Genomic DNA, 11,485 nt, shown 5'->3' with positions numbered 1-11,485 from the left:
GCTGTGCTGTGACTGGACAATTGGAAGGGAGGTTGTGCTTTCACTCCGGTACGAGAGGTGGCGCTGCTGAGGGAAGTTACGCTTGTGACTGTGCGGGTGGTGGCGCACTTTCCGGTCTAGGGCGGAAGTAGAGTGGGGTCTATGATTTGGAGAGTGAGGACGGATTTGGTAAGATTACAATACTGGGAGAGAGGAGGGTGTGGGTTGGGAGCTGCGCCGGATTCGCTCCGGGGCAGATTGGAAGCACCAAGGGGTCGTTCGCAGGATTCCTACAGCCCTGATCCTCGTCAATATATCTTCCCACATTCTCCATCACCCCCGTCACCGCTCACCACGCCCTTCGCCCCTCCGACCCCTCCCCCTTCGCTCCGTTCTCCCTTTAACTCCTTCCTCCTCCGTCACCCAGTGCATCCAGCTGAAGCTCCTAGCACTCGCATTAAAGGAGTTGGAGCTGGAACTGGGTGAACTCTGGATCATTTGGGAGGCTGAAAGGGTCATATATAGGACATTTCGAGAGATTGTTGCATCCAAGGCACAGGAAACTGGGTGACAGTCAGAAAGGAGCCAGTGTAGAGTACCCCAGTTGCCATCCCCGTCAAGAACAGGTACACCACTTTGGATAGTGTTGGTTTGGGAGGGGGGGCGTATGATCTAGCAGAGAAAAGTCACAGTGGTCGGGTCTCTGACACTGAGTGTGGCTCTTGGTCTCAGAAGGGAAGTGGGAAGAAGAGGGCCGCTGTGGTGATAGGGGATTCGTTCATTATCGAGTAGGAGGCTCTGTGGGTAAAACCGAGATTCCCTGATGGTATGTTGCCTCGCAGGTGCCAGGGCCCAGAATATCTCAGATGTAGTCCTCAGTATTCTTAAGTGGGAGGGTGAACAGCTAGAGGTCATGGTCCACGTAGGTACCAATAACATGGGTAGGATGGATGATGAGGTTCTGCATAGGGAATTCTGGGAGTTAGGTGCTAAGTTAAAAGGCAAGACCTCCAGGGTTGTGCTCTCAGGATTGCTACCCATGCCAAGTGCTAGTGAGGACAGAATTTGGAAGATTATATGGTTTACCATATGGCTAAAGACCTCAACGGTGGAACAGGTGGATGAAGTTACTTCCAACTCAATGGCTGTGAAGGCTACAACAAATCCATCAGCTCCAATCATCGTGGTTTCCATGCCATTGGAATCAGTTGGTTGATTTGTGAAGTATCATGTGCTTCTTGGAGTGCAACATCAAGTACACGTTAAATAAATACATGCACAGACGTCTTTGCTCTGTGGGCCACTTCTTCAGAACGAAGACCATTATCCTTGACCTTGAGGAATAGCCACGATGAAAGAGTTTGTGTAGGAGGGAGGGCATAAGATTTTTGGATCACTGGGCTCTCTTCCAGGGAAGATGGGACCTGTACAGAAGGGACTGTTTGCCCCTGGACTGGGGGGGGGGGGGGGCTCTTATATCAGAGTGGGAGGGTTTCCCAGTGCTGCAAAGTGGGGGTTCAAACTGGAGTTGCAGGGAGATGGGAACCAGAGTGCCAGAGCAGTTAGTGGAGAGGTGGAGGCAGATGTTCGTAAGACCTCAACCAAAGTCAGGAATCAAAGGTTGAGCATGGTGTGACTAATGTCCTGAGGTGTGTATATTTCAATGTAAGGAGTATCATAGGAAAGGCAGATAGGCTCAGAGCATGGTTCAACACCTGAAATTAATGATATTGTAGCCATTAATGAGACTTGGTTGCAGGAGGGGCAGGACTGGCAGCTCAAAAATTCTGGGGTGACAGAGCGGGAGGGATTAAAGGAGGAGTGGTGTTACTAGTCAGAAAAAATGTCACAGCAGTGCTCTGTCAGAACAGACTGGAAAATTTGACTAGTGAGGCTTTATGGGTGGAACTGAGAAATAAGAAATGTGTGACCACGTTAATGGAGCTATATTACAGACGACCTAATGGTTCAATGGATTTAATGAAACAAATTTGGAGGGAGATTGCAGATTGTTGCATGAAACACAAGGTTGTTATAGTAGGTGGTTTTAACTTTGCATTTGTTAACAGGGACTCCTATTCTGTAAAAGGTCTACACGGGATAGAGTTTGTCAAATGTGTTCAGGAAAGTTTCCTTAATTAGTACATAGCTCAATGAGAGAGTGTGATCTGCTTTAAGGGAATGAGACAGGGCAGGTGACAGAAATTTGTGATTGTAATGTTATTAGTTTCAAAGTAAGTATGCAAAAAGATAGGTCTTGTCCATGGATTGATACTTTGATAGTGTTAGAAATGATCTGGAAAGTGTGGATACAGACAGACTGTTTACTGGCAAGGTGTAATTGCTAAATGGGAGGCCTTCAGAAGTGAAGTTTTGTGAGTACAAAGGTTGTATGTGCCTGTCAGATATCGAGGCCCAGGGGAAAAAAAAGATGAGGTGCTTATGGAAAAATGCAAGAAAACACTTTAGAAAGAAATCAGAGGGTTAAAACAAGATATGAGTTAGCCTGAGTAGACAAGGCAAAGGAGAATCCAAAGGGATTCTACAGATGTGTTAAGAACAAAAGGATTGCAAGGGACAAAATTAGTCCTCTGGAAGATCAGAATGGTAATCTATGCGTGCAGCCAAAACAAACGTGAGAGGTATTAAACAAATTCTTTGCAGCTGTATTTACTCGGGAGACAATACAGAGTCTATAGAAGTCAGGCATTATAGGCCAGTGAGCCTGACATCAGTTGTGGGGAAGTTATTGGAAGATTCTAAGGGACCAGACATATGAGTACTTGGATAGACAGGGACTGATTAATGGTAGTCAGTGTGGCTTTATGCATAGTAGGTCGTGTCTAGCCAGTCTTACGGAGTTTTTCGAGGAAGTTACCAGGAAAGTTGATAAAGGCAAGGTAGTGGATGCTGTCTACATATTGCTTAGTAAGGCCTTTGACAAGGTCTCACATGCAAGGCTGGTCAATAAGGTTCAGTCACTTGGCATTCAAGATGATATAGCAAATTGGATTAGACATTGGCTTTGTGAGAGAAGTCAAGAGTGGTAGTAGAGTGTTAGCTCTCTGACTTGGAGGCTTATGACTAGTGGAGTGCTGCAGGATCCTTTTGTTTATCATCTATATCAATGATCTGGATGATGTGATTAACTAGATCAGCAAATTTGCAGATGGCACCAGGATTGTGAGTATAGTGGGCAGTAAGAAAGGCTATCATGGCTTGCAGAGGGATTTGCATCAGCAGGAAAAATGGGCAAAAAAGTTGACAGATGGAATTTAATGCCCCCTCCAACCCACTCCATCCACCCTTCCCCCAGTTCCCATCACCCCCACTGGCCCCATGCTTGACCCTGTTCCTCTGTTGGTAGGGATTCCCCCTCCCCTGACCTCACATTTGACCCTGGTCCTCTGTTGGTAGGGACTCTTCTCTCCTCGACCCCACGTTTGACCCTGTTCCTCTTTTGGCAGGAATTCCGTGAAGGCGTCTCTCATCAGGATGTTCCAGGGTATTGCAGCCAGTACAGGAGGTGAGCGCATGTGGTGTGTGCCAGATGGGTCAGTGCTGCAATCTTTATAATTCAGAATCAGGTTTATTGTCACTGTTGTGAAATTTGTTCTTTTGTGGCAGCAGTACTGTGCAAACATAAAAAGATTACTATAAGTTCCAATGAAAAATGTATTTTAAAAAATTGCAAAAATACAGCAAAATAGTGAGACGGTGTTCGTGGACTTCAGAAATCAGATGGCGGAGGGGAAGAACTATTCCTGAAACATTGAGTGTGTGTCTTCAGGCTTCTGTACCTCCTCCTTGATGATAGTTATGAGAAGAGGGCTTGTCCTAGGCTTTGGGGGACCTTGATGATAGATGCCACTTGTTTGAGAATCTGCCTCGTGAAGTCATCCTCAATGGTGGGGAGGCTAGTGCCTATAGACTCGTGTAAAAGTGCAGCACAGAAACAGGCCTTTTGGCCCCTCTCGTCTATGCTGAACTATTTAAACTGCTTCCTCACATTGACCTGTGCCAGAACCATAGCCAATCATGTCTCTTCCAAACTTCCATTGAATGTTGAAATTGAGCTGGCATGCACCACTTGCGCTGGCAGCTCATTCCACACTCTCACAACCCTCTGAGTGAAGAAGTTTCCCCTCATGCTCACCTTCCACTCTTAACCCATAAGTTCTTGTTGTCATCCCATCCAACCTCAGTGGGAAAAAGTCCGCTTGCATTTACCCTATCTGTACCGCTCATAATTTTGTATGCTTCTATCAAATCTCCTCTCAGTCTTCTACATTCCAAGGAGTAAAGTCATAACCTATTCAAACTTTTCCAGTAACTCAGGTGCCTTGGACCCGGCAACATCCTTGTAAATTTTCTCTGTACTCTTTCAACTTTCTTTACATCTTTCCTGTAGGTAGGTGACCAAAGCTGCACACAATACTCCTAATTAGTCCTCATCAATGTCTTATCCAACCTTAACATAACATCCCATCTCCTATATTCAGTACTTTGATTTATGAAGACCAATGTGCCAAAAGCTTTCTTTACAACCCCATTTACTTGTGACATCACTTTCAAAGAATTATGGACCTGTATTCTCGGATCCTTTGTTCGACTGCACTCCTCAGTGCTCTACCAGCATGGTAGTGGTTAGTACAACGTTTTATGATACTAGGGGCTGGGCTGGGCAATTCTGGTCACTGGCTGTAAGGAGTTTGCACGTTTTCTCTGTGACTGCAAGGATTTCCTTCGGGTGCTCTGGCTTCCTCCCACAGTCCAAAGACGTTATAGTTGGTAGGTTAATTGGTCATTGTAAATTGCCCCGTGATTGGGCTAGGGTTAAATCAGGCGTTGTTGCCAAAAGGGCTGGAAGTGCCTACTGCCCACGGTATCTCAATAAATAAAGAAAACTCTTCACTAACTGTTCTGGCACTTTGGTTCCTATCCTCCCTCCAATTCTAGTTTAAACCCCGCCGTGCAGCATGAGCAAACCTTTCCGCTAGGATATTCGTCCCCTTCCAATTCGGGTGCAAACTGTCTCTTCTGTACAGGTCCCACATTCCCTGGAAGAGAGCCCAATGATCTTTTAGAACAGAAGTAAGGAGGAATTTTATTTTTAACCAAAGAGTGGTGAATCTGTGGAATGCTCCGCCACAGACTGTGTTGGAGGCCAAGTCAGTAGGTAGATTTAAAATGGAAATTGATAGTTTCCTGATTAGTCAGGGCACAAAGGATATGGCGAGAAGGCAGGTGTATCCGAGATCAGCCATGATAGAATGATGGAGCAGATTTGATGGGCTGAATGGCCTAATTCTGCTCCAATGTTTTATGGTCACTCCAACGATGGCCACTACGACAATGGACACCTTGCTTGCCCCTGCCTTACTTTAATTGGTTCTTGCCAATCAATCCAGAATGTTGATTGGCTGCTGCTCAAAGCTTCCAACCGCTGTCAGTCATTGCCTTTTCTGCTTAGTCGGCGAAGCTGAGTGAAGTTTGTCTTCTCAGGTTTCTGATCTCTGATTTTCTGCTGCTCATAAGACTACCCAAATTGTACACAATACTCCAAGTGTGGCCTCATTAATGACTTGGACAACTGTACCAGACTAACAGAACGTCCCAACTCTTGTATTGATGAAGGGTCTCAACCTGAAACGTCAGCTGCTTATTCCCGATTATTGATGCTGCCTCACCTGTTGACCTCTTCCAGCACACTGGGTGTATTGCTCAATGCCTTGACTGACGAAGGTCGGTGTTAAACATTTCTTCCACCACCCAGTGTACTTGTGATACTGCTTTCTACAGACAATACTTTGTGCTCGTAGGTCCTACTGTTGCACTACATTGCCTCATGCCCTACCATTCAGTGCAAGTCATATGCTGGTTTGACTTTCCAAACTTACCTGTACTGAATCCCATTTGCCGCACCTCAGCCCACTTCACAACCGATCAAGTTTCCCTTGTAATCTTCTTTGTTATCAACAACATCTAATTTCGTGCCATTGGCAATTACTGATCAGGCCTTGTACATTCACATCCTAATCATTTACATAAATAAATTGATATGTTAAAATTGAAATTGCTAGGTTGATTTGTCAGGGCATCAAAGGTTATGGGGAGAAAGCAACAGAATGGGGTTGAAAGGGATAGTAAATCAGCCATGATAGAATGGTGGAGCAAACCCAATTGGCTGAATGACCTAATTCTGCTCCAATGGCTGATGGTCTTGTAATAAATTCACACAGTTGCAACAGTAACCTCCTGTGAAAGCTTTGGAGAGGGTGCAGAAGAGGTTCACCAGGATGCTGCCTGAATTATAGAGCATGTGCTGTCATGAGAGGGTGTTTTCTCTGGAGCAGCAGGGGCGGGGAGGTCTGATGGAGGTTTATAAAATTATGAGAGCCATAAACAGGGTAAACAGTCTTTTTCCCAGGGTAGCAAAGTAAAATACCAGGAGGTGTATGTTTAAGGTGAGAGGGGAAAGTTTAAAGAGATTTATGTATGATTTGGGATTTTTCTTTACACAAAGACTGATGGGTGCCTGAGTGGTGCTGCCAGGGCAAGTGCTGGAGACAAATGTGATGATCTTGTTTCTAAGGCATTAATATGTACAGATGAATGCCACCTTGCTGTCAAATGCAATTTCTCCGTTACGGAGCTTAGCTCCTCGTTTGCCCCAAGGCCACTGGGGTCAGGCACAGGTGGCTATGGTGGCACAGGGAATTGGGGGTGGTGGGCTTGTCATTTGAACAGCTGGGGATTGTGTGAGTGAATGAGAGACCCTGTCCCTCACATCAGTGAATCAGTGCTAACTATTCCTTTCGGATGTTACAGCACAAGGCAACAAGCCGGAACTTTATGAGGTGAGAAATGAAAGGGGCGGGGGAACTGGAGGAGGGGTCGAGGGAGCTGGAGGTGGGGCTGATGGGAGGGGCAGGGGGAGCTGGAGTAGGGGCCGAGGGGAGATGCTGTTGGAGCTGGAGGAGGGACCTAGGGGAGGGGCAGGGGAGCTGGAAAGGGACTGAGGGTAGGAAGGCGGTGCTGAGAGAAGGAACAAGGTGAGAGGAATGAGGAAGGGAGGGGTTTTTCAAAGGAGGAGGAGCAGGGAAGCTGGAGGAGGGGCCAAGATGAGGGAGGTGGTGCTGAGGGAAGGAACGAGGTGAGAGGAATGTGGAAGGGAGGGATTTGGTGGAGGGTGGTGGCAGGGGTTTCTTTGCATGGAGTCTGGCTCTGCACTGACTGATGGCTCCTTGTGTTTCAGGAGGTGAAGCTGTACAAAAATGCTCGGGAACGAGAGAAGTGAGTGAGGACGTGTGGCTTCCGACAGGGATAGAGACCCAATCCCTTCGAGGGAGGGAGGTCAGGGGTCCTCAGTGAGGAGGGAGTTTGGGTACAGGAAGGTGGGGAGAGACAAAGGGAGGGATGGAGTATAAGTGACCAACAGTGCTGTAGCGAGGAATGGATGCAAAGGGGTGTGATGAAGGGCAGAAGGAATGGTATGGAGAGAGGAAGGGACTGGTGTGGGAAAAATTAAGAGAATCAGGGTGTGGGGTAGGGCCAAAGGGTGGTTGGTTGGTGAATGGATAGGGAGGGGTGAGTGATCATGGAGGATGATTGGTCAGTGGGGGAGATGGTGGGTGGTGGGGGAGGGTTGGGTGGTGGAGGATGTGTAGGGAGGAGTGAGTGGTCTGGGGGAGGGAATGGGTGGTGGGAGAAGGTTGGTCAGTGGGTGAGGGGGTGGTCAATGGAGGAGGGTTGGGTGGTGGAGGATGTGTAGGAAGGGGTGAATGGTCTGGTAGGGGTGAGGGTGATTGGCGGAGGGGTTGGGCAATGGGGGATGGGTGAGTGGTCCAGGGGAATGGAGGGCTGGGTGCAGGATGTAATGGAACCCTACCTGATGCTGTCCTTGAACCCCAGATATGACAACATGGCAGAACTGTTTGCTGTTGTAAAGACTCTTCAGGCTTTGGAGAAAACCTACATCAAGGACTGTGTCACTCCAACTGAGTGAGTGTCTCATTCTGTGGACGGTTGATGGAGAGGGTGGGTGAGGGTCTGTCATAGATTTGGAGCAGTTCATTTATCTATCTTGTCATGTTTGGCCTCCCGATTGCTGGGGAAGTAACTGTACCATTTATCTATCATGGTTGTCTACCCCTGAATTAGGTCACCCCTCAGCCTCCTTCAGCCCTAGCCTGAGACCTATATTTTTTGAAATCGGGCCTCCCAGACCCAGTAACATTGTGGTGATTATCTCTGCTCCCTCTACAGCCTCCTGACATCTTGATAAGCAGACATGAACACACGTCTCCAAGTGTGGCCTCACCAACATCTTGTGCAATTACTGTGTCACATAATGTTCCTATGGCTACACTTAATGTCAAGTTTATCACCTGACTGTACAAGATATACATCCATATGAAACAATGTTGCTCCAGACCACAGAGCCTCCACAGCACATATAACAGAGTATTACCATAAATTAACAAAGTAGAGTTCCAAGTGGATGTACTGTACGGCATGGTAAACAGTACAGTAAGCACCTCATCCTAGTGATGAGGTCTCAGTTCATTAGTCTCAAAGTCTGAGGGAAGAAGCTGTTACCCAGTCCAGCAGTCCTAGTCATGATACTCCTGTACCTCCTTCCTGACAGTGGTGGGTCAAAGCAATTGTGTAATAGGTGTTAGGGATCCTCAACGATGTTCTGTAGCACTCCTGGTGAATGTGAGGAAGAAGACCCCGGTGATCTTCTTGGCAGTTTTTATTGCCCTCTGTAGGGTCATGCAGTCCGTTTGGTGACCTGATCAATGATGGCACTTTTGTAAAATGCTGCCCTCTCCACCCTCTCTCAATGTGTCATCACTCTCGGAACTGTGTCCCTGTACCCTGAGATTTCTGTATGTCACCATCCTGTATCCCTGTGATTTCTCTATGTCACCATCCTGTGTCCCTGTACCCTGAGATTTCTGTATGTCACCATCCTGTGTCCCTGTAACCTGAGATTTCTGTATGTCACCATCCTGTGTTCCTGTACCCTGAGATTTCTGTATGTCACCATCCTGTGTTCCTGTACCCTGAGATTTCTGTATGTCACCATCCTGTGTCCCTGTACCCTGAGATTTCTGTATGTCACCATCCTGTGTCCCTGTACCCTGAGATTTCTGTTCTTCACCGCCCTGCCTGTTCTCCTAACTAATGAATTCCCTGTCACCACAGCGTGACTCTTCTTCCCACTTCCCTTCTGAGTCACAGAGGCAGACTCAGTGCCAGAGTCCCGATCACTGTGACGACTCTGTTAGGTCATCCACCCCGACAGTATCTAAAGTGATATACCCATTGTTGAGGAGGATGGACACGGGTATTTTGCAGAGGCTCCTTAACCCTTTTCCCCTTCCTGACCGTCACCTAGTTTTCTGTGTCCTGCACTTTGGGTGTAACTACCTCCCTAATTGTCCTATCTATCACCCCCTCAGCCTCCTGAATGATCCGGAGGTAGACTACAAAGACATGATAGCGGAATTTGGCCGTTCAGCCCATTGAGTCCACTCTGCCATTCCGTCGTGGCTGATCCCAGATCCCATTCAATCCATACACCTGTATTCTTACCATATCCTTTGATGCCCCGACCAATCAGAAACCTGTCAACTTCTGCTTTGAATACACCCATGGTTTTGGCCTCCACTGCAGTCTATGGCAGAGTATTCCAAAGATACACCACTCTGGCTTAAAAGAAATTCATCCTTACTTTGTTCTAAAAGGTTATCCCTCAATTTTGAGGCTGTCCTCTAGTCCTCTCATCCACTACAGGAAACATCCTCATCATATCCACCTTATCCAGTCCTTTCAACAGTCAGTAGGTTTCAATGAAATTCCCACACATTCTTGAAAATTCCATTGAATGCAGGCCCAAAGCCTCCAAATGCTCCTCATGTTAACCTCTTCATTGCTGGAATAATCTTCGTGAACCTCCTCTTGACCCTCTCTAATGACAATACAGCCTTTCTGAGATAAATGGCCCAAAACTTGACAGTACTCCAAGTGTGACTTAAATAGCTTCTTATAAAGGCTCAGCATTATCTCTTCGTATTTATACTCTGTTCCCCATAAAATAAATGCTAACATTGCATTTCCTTTCTTTACCACAGACTCAAACTGAATTAACCTTCTGGGAGTCTTGTGTGAGGACTCCCAAGTCCCTCTGCACCTCTGATGTTAGAACTTTCTCCCCGTTTAGATAATAATCCATAATTTTGTTCCTCTTGCCACAAGACATTATTGTACATTTCTGAACACTATTCTATCTGCCACTAATCTGCCCATTCTTTCAATTGTCTAAATCCTGCTGCTATTGCATTGCTTCCTCAGCCCTAGCTACCCCTCCACCTAACTGTATCATTCGCAAACTTGGCCACAAAGCCATCAGTTCCATTATCTAATCATTGACAAACAATGTGAAAAGTAGCAGTCTCAATACTGACCCCTGAGGAACACTGACAGCCAACCAGAAAAGCTCCCTTGATTCCCACTCACTGCCACCTACCTGTCAGCCATTCCTCTATCTATGCCAGTATATTTCTTGTAACACCATAGGATTTTATCATGTTAAGCAGCCTTGTGAGGCAACTTATCAAATGACTTCTGAAAATCCAAGTAAATGACATGCACTGCCTCTCCTTTGTCCTCCCTGCTTGTTACTTCCATGAATAATTCTAACAGATTTGTCAGGCAAGATTTCCTTTTACATGAAACCATGCTGTCTGTGACTTATTTAATCATTAGTCTCCAAGTACCCCAAAATTATTCTTTTATAATGGACCCCAATACTTTCCCAACCATTGAGGTTAGGATAACTGCCCTATAATTTCCTTTCTTTTGTTTTCCTCCCTTTTTAAAAGAATGGTGTAACATTTGCAATTTTCCAGTTCTCCAGGAACATGGTAGAATCAAGTGATTCTTCAGCCCCTTACCTCTTACACCTTTACCTCCCAGCTTCTCAATTTTTCCTCCCTCCCCCACCCATCCACCTTCCCCCTCATCTTTCACCTGCCAGCTTGTCCTTCTTCCCTCCCACCACTTTATTATTTTGGCTTCTTCTCCCATCCTTTCCAGTCCTGATGAAGAGTCTGAAACATCGATTGTTTACTCCTTTCCATGGATGCTGCCTGACCTGCTGAGTTTCTCCAGCATTTTGTGTGTGTAGCTCTCCTGTGTTTATTGTAGTAGGGACAGGTGTTTTTCACACAGAGGGTACAGGTGTTAGGCAGACACCTGAGTGTTCAGGGAACGGAGAAATATGGATCATATACAGGCAGAAGAGATTTACCATAACTTGCGTTGTTCAGCATAGGCATTGTGGGCTGAAGGGCCTGTTCTGCTGTACTGATCCCAGTTAAATTCCATTAGCCATTCCTTTGCCCACTTCCCCAGTTGATTGAGATCCTGTTGAAACTTTGGACAAGCTCTTCATTGTCCACTACAACCACCAATGCTTGTATCATCCACAGACTTA

General features: G+C 46.4%; 1 protein-coding gene across 3 annotated transcripts in view; it reads left to right on the top strand.

The window, feature by feature from the left end:
• Window positions 1–11,485, top strand: part of vps28 (VPS28 subunit of ESCRT-I) — a 33,001-nt gene that overhangs the window by 340 nt on the left and 21,176 nt on the right. Inside the window, exons 1-5 of one of the 3 annotated variants that reach the window (XM_073055261.1) lie at window positions 71–168; window positions 3,447–3,505; window positions 6,811–6,839; window positions 7,238–7,275; window positions 7,894–7,983. In XM_073055261.1, the coding sequence (XP_072911362.1) occupies window positions 3,475–3,505; window positions 6,811–6,839; window positions 7,238–7,275; window positions 7,894–7,983 (188 nt within the window). In that variant the 5' untranslated portion in view covers window positions 71–168; window positions 3,447–3,474. Of the gene's footprint in view, window positions 1–70; window positions 169–387; window positions 606–3,446; window positions 3,506–6,810; window positions 6,840–7,237; window positions 7,276–7,893; window positions 7,984–11,485 lie in introns of those variants that run through there. The other 2 variants (XM_073055262.1, XM_073055263.1) reach the window with 2 other exon arrangements.

Source organism: Hemitrygon akajei, chromosome 8, assembly GCF_048418815.1.
Source record: "Hemitrygon akajei chromosome 8, sHemAka1.3, whole genome shotgun sequence".
NCBI lineage: Eukaryota > Metazoa > Chordata > Chondrichthyes > Myliobatiformes > Dasyatidae > Hemitrygon > Hemitrygon akajei.
The sequence above is the reverse complement of the archived record's forward strand: the minus strand, read 5'-3'. Positions and strand labels throughout refer to the sequence as shown.